Source organism: Hyla sarda, chromosome 2 (assembly GCF_029499605.1).
Source record: "Hyla sarda isolate aHylSar1 chromosome 2, aHylSar1.hap1, whole genome shotgun sequence".
Classification (NCBI taxonomy): Eukaryota; Metazoa; Chordata; class Amphibia; order Anura; family Hylidae; genus Hyla; species Hyla sarda.
Window position 1 is genome coordinate 225652982 of NC_079190.1, and position 20193 is coordinate 225673174.

Here is a 20193-nt window from a genome sequence, read left to right on the forward strand (position 1 = left end):
TTGTGTTTTTTTTTTACAGGAATTTTGTAACCAATGTGTGCCAAATAGGTAATACCACAAAAAAAAAAAAAGGGAGACCTCACACAATGCAGCTGGCATGTTGAACACAAAATATTTAAAAATGGCCAACAAATGTAAAAGGCACCTTATTAAACATGAAAATATAAAACTGGTATGGGATATATATATATATATATATATATATATTTATATATATATATATATATATATATATATATATATATACATATATATAGTGCTAAAGTAGAAATGTTAACGTTATAATATATACATTATTTTAATCCTTGCTGTAGTTCTTATTAGCTGTCATATGTAACCAGACTGTACGGCTAATGTGGGCACATTGCTTACAGTTAATCCAATGTAATAGAAGGAATAAGTGATGAAATAACCAACAGATTTTACTAGCAATCCATAATCAATAAACAGTCAGCAATAAAAATGTATGCACTGTACATTTATTGTGTTTTTCTTCTGGAATTCCTTAAATTTTACTACTTGACTATTTCTATTATGCCTATTGGTTTTGTAGTAGCATAGTCTAATATACTCACTAGTGAGAGTGGTGTACTATATATTTTCCAATACATTTTTGAGAAATGATTTGAAATCTAGAAAAAAAAAAAACAATTAAAATAGACAGAAGAGAAATTTGTCCATGGGTAATGCCAGTTTGCTGGATTTTCTGCATGCCTCTGAAACAGTCTTTGAGATATCCATAAGTATTCATTTTCTCCTGTTCATTTTCACTAATGGCAGAAAAATGGTAGGGGTTGGGGCTTAGCATAAGGGAGAGACAATCACATTCCTGTACTTTTAAAACAGATTGAGCAATGGGGGTCAGCATTCAGATATCTTAAAGACAAATATAGATTGTGTCAGAATAGAATCATAATAAAGGAGATTATTAAAGGGGTTGTCCAGGGATCAGAAAAAGTGTTACCTGCTCTTCTCCTCGAAGCTCCACTTTCCCTCTTGGCACATCTCATAAGTATGCCTTCCAAGAAGAGAAGGGGTAGGCACCAAGTCATAATCATTGTGTATGGGCATAACCAAGCTCGCACATGATGTTCAATAGCTGCATAATGTTGCTGATGTGGTTTCAGCAGCGCACGATGATCGATAGTTGGTACTTGCCCCCTCTAGTCCTTTTCTACTCCCTTACAAGCCCTTTACTCCCTGGACAAGAGGATATTTTTTATACATGTTATGTTTCTTCAACTCCTATGTTTGATGCCACAATATTACAAGGATCAATACTAGGCTGAACAAGTCCTCTCAGATTAAAATTTTTGTAATTTTTTAAGGAAAGAAAAATACAACAAACACCCTAAAAAAAATCTGTACAAGCTTATGAATAAACTGACTTACTGTTGTAAAAGTTTATTTTTATCCCTAAATCAATATGACTTGCCAATTCCTAACCTCCCGTGGTTGCTTTCTGAACAAACGTCCATTAGCAGTTAACACCCTGCCTATTTTCTACAGAATCCCATACAATCAGTTGATTGTTATGATTGTTCTTTGTCTGAGGCAAAGAGACATAAATCTATATAGTCTACAATACCTTTGCATATAAAGTATGCAAATATTTCCCATTTACATTGCAACTTCATTCCCGCTATACAGGGGTGAAAGGAAAATCAAAATAGATTGAATACCAAATGTAATGTCAGAGTATAAATCAGCACCAGCAGGTTCTGCCATTGAATGCCTACGTTCTGAGCACAGTTGTAACCACTCAGTATTTTTCTTTATGTTCTTTCAAAGAAAACAAAATCTTTGTTCATTCAAAGGAACAATTCTAATTTGTGCAGACCAAGAATAGCTAGTTATATCATAGAATTTGCTACAAGATATATAACTCTTAATCTGTGCACTTTTTTTCTCCAGTTAGTCAAATATTGTCTACATTGAAAATATTCACATAAACATTTACATTGTTTTCTGCTGAAATTCACTTACAAAATGGAAGTATTCAACCACGTTAAGCAAATAATATTGACCTTAAAGGGGTACTCTGCCCCTAGACATCTTATCCCCTATACATAGGATAGGTTATAAGATGTCTGATCACGGGTGTCCCGCCGCTGGAATCCTCCACGATCTCTCCTGCAGCACCCTGTGTCATCTGCTGCATGGAGCAAACTTTGCTACGTTCCTGATGACATGGGATACAGGCGCCCATAGACTTGTATTGAGGGGGCGGGGCCGTGACTTCACAATACTTTGGCCCCTGTATCCCCTGTCATCATGCACAGAGCAAAGTTCGCTCTAAGCAGCAGAGGACACAGGGTGCTACAGGAGAGATCATGGGGGTTCCCGGTGGCAGGATCCCGCGATCAGACATCTTATCCTCTATCCTTTGGATAGGGGATAAGATGTCTAGGGCCTGAGTACCCCTTTAAGTAATGAGCATTAAAGATCTTAAATTTAAACCATTCATTTTTTTTAAAAGCAAATTTAGAATTAGGAAATAGAAGATGCCAAAAATTTGAAATGATAAAATGATGACCTCCCATATGAGAGTGGGAGGTCAGAAACGAAAAGTCATTCAATAAAAATACATTCCAGCAATGGAGGCTTTTAGCATGGAAGTGCAAAGAAATATTAGTATGGCTTTGGCTAGTCTGAATTTATTCAAAGTGGTATGTGCAAGGGTATTTCACACTAGTACATTGTCACGCTATCCACATATCTGCATTGAAGAGTTAAATATTAGATTGCAAGCCGATTAACCAATGCATCAGCATAGTACTATCAACCACATATTCCAAGAATATCTTCAAAGTAAATTGATTTCCCCCTTGTGCCATTGATGTTATTATTGCTTCAGTCATTATAAGAAAAAAATAATATTATTAGATAAATACAAGGACGCTTTCCAAATGTGGACGATCAAATGACAAATAAGTTACTATAACAAACCATTTAGTTAAATTTACCTCCAGCCCCAAATATAAAATTAACTTTTATAAAATATCTAATGACAATATGTAAAAGTAACAAGATAAATCAATAATAATAATAATAATAATAAGCCATTAGTTTACCACATTTCCTTGGTTGCCATTGGCTTAGTGCAAAATATAGATTGATTTATTCCTGAAATTTCAGGTGTGGATGAATAATTATATTTATAAACCATGTACATTTTTACCTGTCAATGTTCATGGCCTGGCATCTGTGCACAGATACAACATTATAAGGTTTTTACTTAACTTTGAAGTAATAATTCAGAACTCCTGCAGGTTTATTGCATTAGGAAACAAAACCATTAAAGCATTAAGACAGCCCTTTTTGTGTCCCTGCCGAGAAGGTTCAATTGTTCTGCACATCACTTCATGACTGCTGGCCTTGTATTGTTTGCAGAACGATTCTTCTCTCCGCAGTTTCCATTAAATATTCAATAAGAAAAATGTTCATCTAGGCATGCGCATGCATGGTTATTTTTGATCACAGTGCTATGGTGAAAGAACTACTCCATTCCACTCCGAAGAATCTGGTTGGCTGCAATCAGCATGACACTTATAATAAAGGCCATGGCAAATGCACATATAAGGCTCTTCCGTACACAGGTTTGCCTGTTCTGCTTCGCGGAATGTACTGCAAGAAAGATAGTAAGAATCATTAAAAATACAATAATTTTTCATTTGCCCTATTTCTACATTACAGGTAATTTTCAGGCTCCATTGACATCATAAAACTAGATATGAGCGAACAAAATCTGGGTCCGAGCAAAACTTTGCTAAAAGTTTGGTTTAGCGCAAGCTCAAACTTTGGTTGGTTGAGTTTGGCTGAACCTGCTAAACTAACATCAGCCACATAGTAGAAAGGAGAAGGAAGAACAATTACTTGGCCTCAAGGTAGTCCATAATAGCCTATACACATAGCTACAGCAACTATTTAATGGATAGCATATTGTTATAAGAAGATCTCTGTGAGGGACAGTAGTCAGTAAGCAACGTAGATAGGAGTAGGACCACACAAACACAAGTGTGTGTGTGTATGTGTATGTGTGTATGTTCCAGCATCCCGTCCAAACAGTTAAAGATATTAACATGAAACTTTGCACACATGTTACTTATATGTCAACAACAAACATAGAATAGGTAATTTGACCCTTACTCACCCCATTTGCCAGGGTCGGGGTTTTTGTTTAAAGTCCCATACAAGTCTAGGGGAAATATCTGTTACTGCATAACTTCCAAATGGCTGGAGATATTTCGATAATACTTGGTCACATGTTACTTATATGTCCACTTAAAATATAGGATAGTTAATTTAACCCTTAACTACCCTCATTTGTGAGGGTCGGGGTTTTTGTTTAACCCCTTAAGGACCCATGACTTACGCGTACGTCATGAGTTCCGGTCCTGTGATATAACGCAGGGTCACACGGCGACCCCACATCATATCGCGGCGGGCCCGGCGTCATAGTGAAACCAGGACCCGCTGCTAATAGCGCGCAGCACCGATCGTGGTGACGCGCGCTATTAACCCTTTAGCCGCGCGCTCAAAGCTGAGCCGCGCGGCTAAAAACGAAAGTGAAAGTGCCCGGCTAGCTCAGGGAGCTGTTCGGCATAATAACGGCATCCCGAACCGCTGTAGCACAGAAGGAGGTCTTCTTACCTTCTCCTGCGCTGTCCGATCGCCGAATAAATGATTCAAGCCTGAGATCCAGGCTTGAGCAATCAACCGCCGAAAACACTGATTGATCCATTCCTATGGAGATGCATCAATCAGTGTTAAAGATCAGTTAATGCAATGTTATAGCCCCCTATAGGAGCTATAATATTGCATAAGTAAAGTGTAAAAAAATCCTTAACCCTTTGAATTATCCCTTCCCCTAATAAAAGTTTGAATCACCCGGCATTTCCAAGAATAAAGAAAAAACAGTGTAAATAAAAATAAACATATGTGGTATTGCCCCGTGCGGAAATGTCCGAATTATAAAAATATACCACTTTTTAAACCACACGTTCAATGGCGTACACGCCAAAAAATTCCAAAATAACGCAAAGTCCAAAATAGCGCATTTTGATCACTTTTTATACCACTAAAAAGTGAATAAAAAGTGATTAAAAAGTCTGATCAGAACAAAATTGATCACAGCGCAAAATGTTAGCCCTCATAGCTCCCTGAACACAGAAAAATAAAAAAAAGTTATAGGGGTCAGAAGATGACCATTTTAAACATATAAATTTTCCTGCATGTATTCATGATTTTTTTCTGAAGTGATACAAAATCAAGCCTATACAAGTAGGGTATCATTTTAACTGTATGGACCTACAGAATAAAGATAAGGTGTCATTTTTGCTGAAAAATGTACTGCGTAAAAACGGAAGCCCCAAAAACTTACAAAATAGTGTTTTTTTCTTCAATTTTGTCGCACATTGATTTTTTTTCCCGTTTCACCGTAGATTTTTGGGAAAAATGACTAATGTCATTGCAAAGTAGAATTAGTGACGTAAAAAATAAGCCATCATATAGAATTTTAGGTGAAAATTTTAAAGAGTTATGATTTTTTTAAAGTTAAGGAGGAAAAATTGAAAATGAAAAAACGGAAAAAGCATGGGTCCTTAACCCCTTAAGGACTCAGGGTTTTTCCGTTTTTGCACTTTCGTTTTTTCCTCCTTACCTTTTAAAAATCATAACCCTTTCCATTTTCCACGGTCTGAGGACTAATTTTTTGCGCCGTGATCTGAAGTTTTTATCGGTATGATTTCTGTTTTGATCTGACTTTTTGATCACTTTTTATTCATTTTTTAATGGTATAAAAAGTGACCAAAATACGCTTTTTTGGACTTTGGAATTTTTTTGCGCGTACGCCATTGACCGTACGGCTTAATTAATGATATATTTTTATAGTTCGGACATTTACGCACGCGGCGATACCACATATGTTTATTTTTTATTTTTTTTACACTGTTTTATTTTTTTTATGGGAAAAGGGGGGTGATTCAAACTTTTATTAGGGAAGGGGTTAAATGACCTTTATTAACACTTTTTTTAAACATTTTTTTTGCAGTGTTATAGGTCCCATAGGGACCTATAACACTGCACACACTGATCTCTTACACAGATCACAGGCGTGTATTAACACGCCTGTGATCAGTGTTATCGGCGCTTGACTGTTCCTGCCTGGATCTCAGGCACGGAGCAGTCATTCGCCAATCGGACACCGGGGAGGCAGGTAAGGGCCCTCCCGGTGTCCGGTCAGCTGTTCGGGACTGAGCAGCCGGGTCACTTTCAGTTTCACTTTAGAAGCGGCGGTCAGCTTTGACCGCCGCTTCTAAAGAGTTAATACCGCACATCGCCGCGATCGGCGATGTGTGGTATTAGCCGCGGGTCCCGGCCGTTGATTAGCGCCGGGACCGACGCGATATGATGCGGGATCGCGGCGCGATCCCGCTTCATATCGCGGGAGCCGGCGCAGGACGTAAATATACGTCCTGCGTCGTTAAGGGGTTAAGGGGTTAAAGTCCCATGCAAATCAATGGGAAATGTATGTTCCCACATAACTTCCATACGGCTGGAGATATTTCAATACCTGGTACACATATTACGGGTCGGAATATGAGGAGGGGATGAGCTCGGGATAGGAGGTCGGAATAGGAGGTCGAGATAGGAGGACGGGATATGAAGACGGGATATGAGGATGGGATAGGAGGTCGGGATAGGAGGTTGACATAGGATGTCGAGATAGGAGGACGGGATATGAAGGCGAGATATGAGGATGGGATAGGAGGTCGGGATAGGAGGTCGGGATAGGAGGTTGAGATAGAATGTCGAGATAGGAGGACGGGAAAGGAGAATGGGATAGGAGGTCGAGATACAAGGACGGGATACGAGGATGGCATGCGAGGATGTGATACGAGGACGTGATAGGAGGTCGAGATAGGAGGTCGAGATAGGAAGACGAGATAGGAGGACGGGGTAGGAGGACGGGATAGGAGGTCGGGATAGGAGGTCGGGATAGGAGGTCGGGATAGGAGGTTGAGATAGGAAGACGGGATAGGAGGACAGGATAGGAGGTGGGGATAGGAGGTCGGGATATGAGGTTGGGATATGAGGACGAGATATGGGCTTGGGATATGACAACAATATATGAGGACGGGATATGAAGTCAAAAGCTTCCTCTGTTGATTTTCCTCCACAACAAGGATTAGGAAGGAAAAACCGGGCAACGTCGGGTACTCAGCTAGTTAATTCATAAGTAAGCAACACCTATATATAAAGTTGTTTTCTCACCACCTTCTACCACCTTGATGAGAAATGTAAAAGTGGGCACTGTCAGATTCAAAAGCTTTTTATATGTTGTATATCTTGGCAAAACATTAACATAAAATTGTATTTCCTTTTTTTTATAGAAATCATGGCTTATAAAATACATCATAAGGAGTCTCCATAATATACACAACATAACTATGTCCGGCCGCAACAGCATCTATGTCCAAGCTGTAGCACAGGCAGGGGCAACTCCAGGAAGAGAGGGTGGGGATAGTACTCCTCTGTGCTCACTCCTGTCCTATCAGACTTTAGCATAAAAACAGAGAGAGGTTACATGGTAACCAGCAGTGATAGGATGAAGAGACCCAGCACAGCACTGCAGACTCAGGAAGGAAGATAAGTCGTGCAGAAAGAGCACATGGCCCCTCCAAAACACAGGATGAAAAACCATCCAGAGAGCAAGAAAATGTATCTATGAGAGAAATACAGACATAATGGCCTTTACTAAGAATGTTGGGTTTTTACTAGTGTGAAATGTTGTTTCAGACTTGCAGGATTCCACTCTATTTACTATGGGGATTCACAGATTTACACATTTTCTGACAAAGCTTTTTCTAGGCGGAAATTTCCAGCCATTTTTTCACAGAATTTTCTGTGAATTCAATAGCAAATAGGTAGGGTTGTGCAACCACGCCCCTTTTTGGGCCGACCACAACCCGTTTGTGAAAGACTATGCCCCTTTTCAGCTTTTTGCAATGTCAGGTTTGTCGGATTTTCCTGCCGCACCCTGTCGCACATTGGTGCAGACTGGTGCAGACACTATGCGCCAAAATTATTTATTTTTGTGGGCTATTACAGGTACTCTTTAAGACTTTCTCACACCTTTTTATATGTAAATTATTTATTAAATCGATTTAGTTTGGGGTAAATCATGTAGCCATGACTGTTTTTTGGGGGGTTTTCTATAGATTTTGGTGTGGAAGTCTGGTTGTATTTTTTTTGGCCACTGAAGCACATCCTAATAAAAAACAGTTGGAGGTACAATAGTAAATCAGGACGATTGTGTTTTCTCGAAAGACTATTTTGAAATCAAAAGTTTGAAGAGGTATTCCCATCTTAGGAAGTAATGACACATCATAACAATATGCCATCAATTTCTGAGATGGAAAAAAACATTTAACAACTTTATTTTTCCTCTTACCATGTATTGTATATACTACCATATTTTTGTATACAAATTAAGTTCAGAATAAGTATATTTAGGCTTTTTTCCTAACATGCGCGCTAAAGCCATTTGCTATATAACATACAGTCATGGCCATAAATGTTGGCACCCCTGAAATTTTTCTAGAAAATGAAGTATTTCTCACAGAAAAGGATTGCAGTAACACATGTTTTGCTATACACATATCTATTCCCTTTGTGCGTATTGGAACAAAACCAGAAAAGGAAGGAAAAAAAGCAAATTGGACATAATGTCACACCAAATTCCGAAAATGGGCTGGACAAAATTATTGGCAACCTTAACTTAATATTTGGTTGCACACCCTTTGGAGAAAATAACTGAAATCAGTCGCTTCCTATAACCATCAATAAGCTTCTTACACCTCTCAGCCGGAATGTTGGACCACCCTTCCTTTGCAAACTGCTCCAGGTCTCTCTTATTGGAAGGGCGCCTTTTCCCAACAGCAATTTTAAGATCTCTCCACAATGGGATTTAGATCTGGACTCATTGCTGGCCACTTTGGAACTCTCCAGCGCTTTGCTACCATCCATTTCTGGGTGCTTTTTGACATATGTTTGGGGTCTTTGTCCTACTGGAAGACCCAAGATCTCGGATGCAATCTCAGCTTTCTGACACTGGGCTGTACAGTGCCACCCAAAATCCATTAGTAATCCTCAGATTTCATGATGCTTCGCACACATTCAAGGCACCCAGTGCCGGAGGCAGCAAAACAACCCCAAAACATCATTAAACCTCCACCATATTTCACTGTAGGTACTGTGTTCTTTTCTTTGTAGGCCTCATTCCTTTTTGGTAAACAGTAGAATGATGTGCTTTACCAAAAAGCTCTATCTTGGTCTCATCTGTCCACAAGACATTTTCCCAGAAGGATTTTGGCTTACTCAAGTTCATTTTGTCAAAATGTAGTCTAGCTTTTTTATGTCTCTGTTTCAGCAGTGGGGTCCTCCTGGGTCTCCTGCCATTACGTTTAATTTAATTTAAATGTCGACGGATAGTTTGCGCTGACACTGATGCTCCCTGAGCCTGCAGGACAGCTTGAATATCTTTGGAACTTGTTTGGGGCTGCTTATCCACCATCCAGACTATCCTGCATTGACACCTTTCATCAATTTTTCTCTTCCATTCACACCCAGGGAGATTAACTACAGTGCCAGGGGTTGCAAACTTCTTGATGATGTTGCGCACTGTCTAGATCTCAGGAGATGGACTTGCAACCTTGAGATTGTTGATATTTTTCCACAATTTTGGTTCTCAAGTCCTCTGACAGTTCTCTTCTCCTCTTTCTGCTGTCCAAGCTTAATGTGGCACACAGACACACAATGCAAAGACTAAGTGAACTTCTCTCCTTTTTATCTGCTTTTAGGTGTGATTGTTATATTGCCCACACCAGTTACTTGCCCCAGGTGAGTTTAAAGCAACATCGCACTCTTGAAACAATCTTATTTTTCCATAATTGTGAAAGGGTGCCAATAATTTTGTCCAGACCATTTTTGGAGTTTGGTGTGACATTATGTCCAATTTGCTCTTTTCCTCCCTTTTTTGGTTTAGTTCCAATACACACAAAGGTAATAAACATGTGTATAGCAAAACATGTGTTACTGCAATCCTTTTCTGTGAGAAATACTTCATTTACTAGAAAAAATGATGGGGTGCCAACATTTACGACCATGACTGTACATAAAATCATATATTTGCTATATAAAGTATCTAACTAAAAGAAATGTGTACTACAAGGTCTGATGTTTTGTACAGAGCTGACTATAAATGTGCATGAGGTGTTTACTTTCTCTGTGTTTTTTTGTTTGTTTTTTTAATCTTGTGTATTTTTATCACAAGGATACATTCTCTTGGCATTATGATACAGTACTTCTATTTCTACATGGTTTACCACTTTTTCTGCTATGGATCATTGAGTCTGTTGTAAAGCTAAGCTAATCCCAAAGGATAAAACTGAGATAAAGAAAGATTAATTAAAAACAAGGCAGATAACTAATGAAAACCAGAAGCAGGCTCAAAATACATCTACAGACAGACCTAAAACAAGGCCCTATTTTTATGTTTCTCTATGTCAGAGTAAGTCAGAGCAAGGTGTACTATACAACATTACAATAAATACTAGACTGAATGTGATTCAGCATCTGAAAAATTAAACAGTCCAACAATTTTGCAAAAACATATAACATATCTAAATCTTATATATCATCCAGACAAATGGAAGAAATACATGAGAAATTAAAGAAAGAAAAATAATGGTCTATTGTAAAGTTAAGGCCTTAAAAAAAGAAAAAGTACTTACAAAACAAAGGCCCAAAAGATTCTAGAATTGGTCAGACCTTAACCCCTTAACTCCTTCAGGACGGAGCCCATTTTGGCCTTAAGGACCGGAGCGTTTTTTGCACATCTGACCACTGTCACTTTAAACATTAATAACTCTGGAATGCTTTTAGTTATCGTTCTGATTCCGAGATTATTTTTTCGTGACATATTCTACTTTAACATAGTGGTAAATTTTTGTCGATACTTGCATCCTTTCTTGGTGAAAAAATCCGTAAATTTGATGAAAAATTTGAAAATTTTGCATTTTTCTAACTTTGAAGCTCTCTGCTTGTAAGGAAAATGGATATTACGAATACATTTTTTTTTGGTTCACATATACAATATGTCTACTTTATGTTAGCATCATAAAATTGACGTGTTTTTACTTTTGGAAGACACCAGAGGGCTTCAACGGTCAGCAGCAATTTTCCGATTTTTCACAAAATTTTCAAACTCAGTATTTTTCAGGGACCAGTTCAGGTTTGAAGTGGATTTGAAGGGTCTTCATATTAGAAATACCCCATAAATGACCCCATTATAAAAACTACACCCCCCAAAGTATTCAAAATGACATTCAGTCAGCGTTTTAACCCTTTAGGTGTTTCACACGAATAGCAGCAAAGTGAAGGAGAAAATTCACAATCTTCATTTTTTACACTCACATGTTCTTGTAAACCAAATTTTTGAATTTTTACAAGGGGTAAAAGGACAAAATTTTTACTTGTTTTTGTAGCCCAATTTCTCTCGAGTAAGGACATACCTCATATGTCTATGTAAAGTGTTCGGCAGGCGCAGTAGAGGGCTCAGAAGGGAAGGAGCGACAAGGGGATTTTGGAGAGTACGTTTTTCTGAAATGGTTTTTGGGGGGCATGTTACCTTTAGGAAGCCCTTATGGTGCCAGAACAGCAAAAAAAAACACATGGCATACCATTTTGGAAACTAGACCCCTCGGGGAATGTAACATGGGATAAAGTGAACCTTAATACCCCACAGGTGTTTCACGACTTTTGCAAATGTAAAAAAAAAAAAAAAAAAATTTACCTAAAATGCTTGTTTTCCCCCAAAATTTTTATTTTTAAAAAGGGTAATAGCAGAAAATACCCCTAAAAATTTGAATCCCAATTTCTCCCGATTCAGAAAACACCCCATATGGGGGTGAAAAGTGCTCTGCAGGCGCACTACAGGTCTCGGAAGAGAAGGAGTCACATTTGGCTTTTTGAACGCAAATTTTTCTCTGGGGGCATGCCGCATTTAGGAAGCCCCTATGGTGCCAGGACAGCAAAAAAAAAAACACATGGCATACCATTTTGGAAACTAGACCCCTCGGGGAATGTAACGGGGTTAAGTGAACCTTTATACCCCACAGGTGTTTCACGACTTTTGCATATGTAAAAAAAAAAAATATTTTTTACCTAAAATGCTTGTTTTCCCAAAAATTTTTAATTTTTAAAAAGGGTAAAAGCAGAAAATACCCCCCAAAATTTGTAACACAATTTCTCCCGAGTACGGCGATACCCCATATGTGACCCTAAACTGTTGCCTTGAAATACGACAGGGCTCCAAAGTGAGAGCGCCATGCGCATTTGAGGCCTAAATTAGGGATTGCATAGGGGTGGACATAGGGGAATTCTACGCCAGTGATTCCCAAACAGGGTGCCTCCAGCTGTTGCAAAACTCCCAGCATGCCTGGACAGTCAACGGCTGTCCGACAATACTGGGAGTTGTTTTGCAACAGCTGGAGGCTCCGTTCTGGAAACAGTGGCGTACCAGACGTTTTTCATTTTTATTGGGGGGCTGTGTAGGGGTATGTGTATACGTAGTGTTTTTTACTTTTTATTTTATTTTTTGTGTTAGTGTAGTGTAGTGTTTTTAGGGTACAGTCGCACGGGCGGGGGTTCACAGTAGTTTCTCGCTGGCAATTTGAGCTACAGCAGAAAGTTTGCGGCAGCTCAAATTTGCAGCCAGATACTTACTGTAATCCTCCGCCCATGTGAGTGTACCCTGTACGTTCACATTGGGGGGGGACATCCAGCTGTTGCATAACTACAACTCCCAGCATGCCCGTTGGCTGTCAGTGACTGCTGAGAGTTGCAGTTTTGCAACAACTGTAGGCACACTGGTTATGTATCACTGAGTTTGTGACTTAACTCAGTGTTTCACAACCAGTGTGCCTCCAGCTGTTGCAAAACTACAACTCCCAGCATGTACGGTGCATGGTGTACGGTGACTGCTGAGAGTTGTAGTTTGCAACAGCTGGAGGCACACCGGTCGTGAAACACTGAGTTAGGTAAAAAAAAAACTCTGAGTTTCACAACCAGTGTGCCTTCAGCTGTTGCAAAACTACAACTCTCAGCAGTCACCGACAGCCAACGGGCATGCTGGGAGTTGTAGTTATGCAACCAGCAGATGCACCACTACAACTCCCAGCATGCACTTTAGCTGTTTGTGCAAGCTGGGAGTTGTAGTTATACAACAGCTGAAGGTACACTTTTCCATAGAAGGAATGTGCCTCCAGCTGTTGCAAAACCATAAGTCCCAGCATGCCCATAAGGGAATGCTGGGAGTTGTGGTGGTCTGCCTCCTGCTGTTGCATAACTACAGCTCCCAGCATGCCCTTTTTGCATGCTGGGAGCTGTTGCTAAGCAACAGCAGGAGGCTGTCACTCACCTCCAACGATCCAGACGCTGCAGGTCAGTCCCGCCGCCGACGCTGCTCCTGGGGCCCCGATCCCAATATTGACGCCGGGGATCGGGGTCCCCAGCACCCGGGGTGCACGTCCCGCACCCGCTCACGTCCTCCAGAAGAGGGGCGGAGCGGGTGCGGGAGTGACACCCGCAGCAGGCGCCCTGATTGGTCGGCCGGTAATCCGGCCGACGAATCAGGGCGATCGTGAGGTGGCACCAGTGCCACCTCACCCCTGCAGGCTCTGGCTGTTCGGGGCCGTCAGAGACGGCCCCGAACAGCCAGTAATTCCGGGTCATCGGGTCACTGGAGACCCGATTGACCCGGAATCGCCGCAGATCGCTGGACTGAATTGTCCAGCGATCTGCGGCGATCGCCGACATGGGGGGGTATAATGACCCCCCTGGGCGATATGCCGGGATGCCTGCTGAACGATTTCAGCAGGCATCCGGCTCCGGTCCCCAACCGGCTAGCGGTGGGGGCCGGAATTCCCACGGGCGTATGGATACGCCCTCGGTCCTTAAGGACTCGGGATGCAGGGCGTATCCATACGCCCTATGTCCTGAAGAGGTACTCTGGTGGAAAACTTTTTTTTTTTTTTTTAATCAACTGTTGCCAGAAAGTTAAACAGATTTGTAAATAACTTCTATTAAAAAATCTTAATCCTTCTAGTACTTATTAGCTGCTGAATACTACAGAGGAGATTCTTTTCTTTTTGGAACACATAGCTCTCTGCTGACATCTCTGTCCATTTTAGGAACTGTCCAGAGTAGAAGAAAATCCCCATAGCAAACATATGCTGCTCTGGACAGTTCCTGAAATGGACAGAGATGTCAGCAGAGAGCACTGTGGTCATGATTTCAGCAGAGAGCTCTGTGTTCTAAAAAGAAAATAATTTCCTCTGTAGTATTCAGAAGCTAATAAGTACTGGAAGGATTAAGATTTTTTTTAACAGAAGTAATTTACAAATCTGTTTAACTTTCTGGCACCAGTTGATTAAGAAAAAAAAAAAAGGTTTCCACCGGAGTACCTGATGTGCTCCAATACTGGCGGGTCCCTGGCTGCTGATAGCAGCCGGGACCTGCTGCACATGACATCAGCATCACTCCAGTGCTCGTGGTCATGTACAGTATGTAAATGTAAGTCCTGGTGCATTAAGTTCCAGGGCCCCAGGATGTACATATACGTCCTATGCCGTTAAGGGGTTAAAGGGGTACTCCGCTGCTAAAAATGTATTTTTAAATCAACTGGTGCCAGAAAGTTAAACAGATTTGTAAATTACTTCTATTTAAAAATCCTAATTCTTCCAGTACTTTTCAGCTGCTGTATACAACAAAGGAAGTTGAGTTGTTCTTTTCTGTCTGACCACAGTGCTCTCTGCTGACACCTCTATCCATTTTAGGAACTGTCCAGAGTAGAATCAAATCCCCATAGCAAATTTCTTCTGCTCTGGACAGTTCCTGGCATGGACAGAGGTGTCAGCAGAGAGCACTGTGGTCAAACAGAAAGGAAATTCAAAAAGAAAAGAACTTCCTGTGGAGCATGCAGCAGCTGATAAGTACTGGAAAGATTAGGATTTTTGAATAGAAGTAGTTTTTTAATTTTTACAAGAGGTAAAAGGAGAAAAAGCCCCCCAAAATGTGTACCAAAATTGCTCTTGAGTAAGGAAATAGCTCATATGTGGATGTAAAGTGCTCTGTGGGTGCACTAGAGGGTTCAGAAGCGAAGGAGCGACAATGGGATTTTGGAGCGTGAATTTTGCTGAAATGGTTTATGGGGGGCATGTCGCATTTAGGAAGCCCCTATGGTTCCAGAACAACAACACCAAAAAAACAACATGGCATACTATTTTGGAAACTACACCCCTCATGACACGTAACAAGGGGTACAGTGAGCATTAACACCCCACAGGTGTTTGACGACTTTTCGGTAAAGTCGGATGTGTAAATGAAATAGTTTTTTCACTAAAATGCAGTTTTTTCTCCAAATTAACATTTTTTACAAGAGGTAATAGAAGAAAATGTCCCCCAAAAGTTGTAACCCCATTTCTTCTGAGCATGGAAATACCCCATGTGTGGAGGTAAAGTGCTCTGCTGGCGCACTACAATGCTCAGAAGAGAAGAAGCCACATTTGGCTTTTTGAAAACAAATTTTGCTGAAATGTTTTTTGGGGGGCATGTCACATTTAGGAAGTCCCTATGGTACCATAACAGCAAAAAAGCCCCCACATGGCATACTATTTTGGAAACTACACCCATCAAGGAATGTAACGAGGTGTACAGTGAGCCTTAACACCCCATAGGTGTTTGATGACTTTTCGTTAAAATTGGATGTGTGAATGAAATCTCTTTTTAATTTTTTTCACTAAAATGCAGGTTTTTCCCCAAATTTAACATTTTTACAAGAGGTAATAGGAGAAAATGCCCCCCAAAAGTTGTAACCCCATTTCTTCTGAGCATGGAAATACCCCATGTGTGGAGGTAAAGTGCTCTGCTGGCGCACTACAATGCTCAGAAGAGAAGGAGTGACATTTGGCCTTTTGAAAGCAGATTTTGCTGAAATGGTTTTTGGGGGGGCATGTTGCATTTAGGAAGCCCCTATGGTGCCATAACAGCAAAAAAAGCCCCCACATGGCATACTATTTTGGAAACAACACCCATCAAGGCATGTAACAAGGGGTACAGTGAGCCTTAACACCCCATAGGTGTTTGACGACTTTTCTTTTTCATTAAAATGCAGTTTTTTCCCCAAATGTATCATTTTTACAAGAGGTAATAGGAGAAAATGCCCCCCAAGATGCCCATTTTCCCTCCTGAGGACGTTGCAATTGCAACGAAACATGTAGAGGCAGCATTGTCACCGTTTTAATAGCGGCAGCTTGTGTGTATTAATTATGGTGGAACTGCAGTCCACCTGTGACAGAATCTATATAACAGTGGCTAACTGGATGGAATACATATATTATTGTTAAGCACACACATGCCCGTGATTTTAAGTGAATATACTCATCATAACTTTTATAATGTTGTCAAACTACAACTTCCTGCATGCACGGTCTTTCAGTGCATGCTGGGAGTTAAAGTTTGCAACTGCTGCAGGCACACTGGTTGCGAAACACTGAGTTTCACAACCAGTGTGCCTTCAGCTGTTGCGAAACTACAACTCTCAGCATGCACTTACAGCTGGAGGCACACTACTGCAACTCCCAGCATGCCCTTTGGGGTTGTAGTTTCATAGAAAAAAAATTCCTACAGCTGTGGCACAACTACAACCCCCAGCATGCACAAACTACCAAAGGGCATGCTGGGAGTTGTAGTTGTGCCTTCTGCTGTTGCATAACAACAACTCCCAGCATGCTCTTTTGTGCACAGCCTTACCTCCTGCTGCTCTGCCGGATCCTGCCCCTTTCGGAATAGGGGTGGAGCAGGTGCCATTAGGGACACCCCGACAGCAGGAGTCCTGATTACCGGCCGACGAATCAAGACGATCGTGAGGTGGCACCAGTGCTACCTCACTCCTGCTGCTAAAGGGTGATAAGTGCCATCTCGAGCGGCACTATCAGCATTTTTTTCTGGGTCTCCGGGTCATCAGGGACCTGATTGACCCAGAATTGCCGCAAATCACCAATTGCAATTGATCAGTGATTTGTGGTGATCACCAACATGGGGGGGGGGGGCTCAGGACAGGGGGGGACTGGAATTCCCACGGGCGTACAGGTACGCCCTGGATCCTTAAGTCCCAGGATGTCAGGGCGTACCTGTACGCCCTGGGTCCTCACGGGGTTAAAGCTGGGTTTAAATATAATAGGGGAGATTTATCAAAACATGTCCAGAGGAAAAGATGCTGAGTTGCACCTAGCAACCAATCAGATTGCTTATTTCATTTTTGAAAAGGCCTGTTAAAAATGAAACAAGCAATTGGTTGCTATGGGCAACTCAGGAACTTTTCCTTTGGACAAGTTTTGATAAATCTGCCTCAACATTTTTGTCAGTTTTCGGCATTTCAATCGAAAACCAGGAGTGGGTTCAAAACACAGGAAAAATATGAAGATCTTTCCTTTATATACTGTATATTTTTTTGTTAGTTTTACTCCTGGTTTTGGCTATAAATACACTGCTCAAAAAAGTAAAGGGAACACTAAGATAACACATTGTAGATCTGAATGAATGAACTAATCGTATGAAATACTTTCATCTTTACATAGTTGAATGTGCTGCCAACAAAATCACACAAAAATGATCAATGGAAATCAAATTTATCAACCCATAGAGGTCTGAATATGGAGTCACACTCAAAATCAAAGTGGAAAACCACACTACAGGGTGATCCAACTTTGATGTAATGTCCTTAAAAAAAGTCAAAATGAGGCTCAGTAGTGTGTGCGGCCTCCACCTGCCTGTATGACCTCCCTACAATGCCTGGGCATGCTCCTGATGAGGTGGTGGATGGTCTCCTGAGGAATGTCCTCCCAGACCTGGACTAAAGCATCCGCCATCTCCAGGACAGTCTGTGGATGGAGCGAGACATGATGTCCCAGATGTGCACAATCAGATTCAGGTCTGGGGAACGAGCAGGCCAGTCCATAGCATTAATGCCTTCCTCTTGCAGGAACTGCTGACACACTCCAGCCACATGAGGTCTAGCATTGTCTTGCATTAGGAGAAACCCAGGCCAACTGCACCAACATATGGTCTCACAAGGGGTCTGAGGATCTCATCTTCATACTTAATGGCAGCCAGGCTACCTCTGGCAAGCTCATGGAGGGCTGTGCGACCCCCAAAAGAAATGCCACCCCACACCATTACTGACCCACCACCAAACCGGTCATGCTGAAGGATCTTGCAAGCAGCAGAAAGTTCTCCATGGTGTCTCCAGACTCAGTCACGTCTGTCACATGTGCTCAGTGTAAGCCTGCTTTCATCTGTGAAGAGCACAGGGCACCAGTGGCAAATTTGCCAATCTTGGTGTTCTCTGCACAGTGTTGAGCTGTAAGCACATCCCCCACCTGTGGATGTCGGGCCCTCATGGAGTCTGTTTCTGACCATTTGAGTATACACATGCACATTTGTGGCCTGCTGGAGGTCATTTTGCAGGCCTCTGACAGTGCTCCTCCTGCTCCTCCTTGCACAAAGGTGGAGGTAGTGGTCCTGCTGCTGGGTTGTTGCCCTCCTACAGCCTCCTCCATGTCTCATGATGGCCTGTCTCCTGGTAGCGCCTTCATGCTCTGGACACTATGCTGACAGATACAGCAAACCTTCTTGCCACAGCTCACATTGATGTGACATCCTGGATAAGCTGCCCTACCTGAGCCACTTGTGTGGGCTGTAGACTCCGTCTCATGCTACCACTAGAGTGAAAGCACTGCCAGCATTCAAAAGTGACCAAAACATCAGCCAGGAAGCATAGGAACTGAGAAGTGGTCTGTGGTTACCACCTGCAGAACCACTCCTTTATTGGGTGTGTCTTGCTAATTACCAATGATTCCCACTTGTTGTCTGTACCATTTGCATAACAGCATATGAAATTGATTGTCAATCAGTGTTGCTTCCTGAGTGGACTGTTTGATTTCACAGAAGTGTGATTGACTTTTTCCCACAGCATTTACTAAGGTTTCCCTATATTTTACACTTTCCTTACATTTTGGTTTTTTTACACATGCTCTGATCTGTCGGGTTTTCCTCAGCTCAAATCAACTACATTTTCTGTGGGTTGTGTAAATATGTTGGGTTTTTGTGAAAATGTCAGGGACATGTACCCTTTTCAGTGGCCATGCCCACTTTCCCCTTTTTTGGGTTTTCTCCAAAATGGATAGTTGGTTGGGTTTTTTCAATTCTGGTGCAAATTCTTGTGCAGACAGAATCTGGCGCACAACCTGACAAGACATGTTGGGTTTACAACAGTGAATCAGTGCCATTGTGTTGTTTAAGTGTTCCCTTTATTTTTTTTGAGCAGTGTACTTACCAAAATATTGACCGAAATACTATGTGTAAACCCAGCCTACAGCTGGGTTTACACAGTATCGTAAAATCACAAGAAAAATACAGCCATAAAAAAGGCATAAAAAGCTGCCTTTTTTCCCATCAATTATGTGCTCTAGGCCAATCTATGGTTAATCGGGCATAAGTGCACACATTGTTTGAAAATATATCCATAATTCCAATGTTGGAATTATGGCTCATATTTTAAAACAGTGCGGGTCATTTTGGAAAATGTTAATTAAAAAAAAATAAAACATTTTTTTTTTCATGGACACTGCACCTGCACTTGCTTGTGCACTAGTAATCATGGAATGTTATGTAAGATGCTTTCACATGAATTTTTAGTGATTAAACATTTTGCACCAAAATAGCTGAAATGGGAAAAAAAAATTTATATTGGTGCCAATTTTGGCACGAAAAAACAAAACAAAAGGGCCACGAAAATAAACTCTCACATATTTTCTTATTTTTAGAGAAGCAAAAGAGACCTTTGAAAATGTAAGAAGAAAAAAAAAGGTGTGATTGATATATATGGAACAGAAATTACAGTCATTTTTGAATACCCCCCCCCCCCCCCATGTGTGCACTGATGGACACTTTACCATTGATTTGCAAAGAGCACATTGTGAAATAAAAATATTGCCATTTTTTTATTTCTATTTTACGGTATTATATTTCTTGTGATTTTACAATGAGTCCACACCTTCTTTAAAGGGA

At 41.0% G+C, this 20193-nt stretch overlaps 1 protein-coding gene across 2 annotated transcripts in view; it reads right to left on the bottom strand.

The window, feature by feature from the left end:
- Positions 1-257: 257 nt before the first annotated feature.
- The window catches only part of CALN1 (calneuron 1), a 422585-nt gene continuing 402649 nt past the window's right edge, over positions 258-20193 (bottom strand). For both annotated transcript variants that reach the window (XM_056556473.1, XM_056556474.1), the window contains exon 6: positions 258-3627. In XM_056556473.1, the coding sequence (XP_056412448.1) occupies positions 3500-3627 (128 nt within the window). In that variant the 3' untranslated portion in view covers positions 258-3499. The remainder of the gene's footprint in view (positions 3628-20193) is intronic.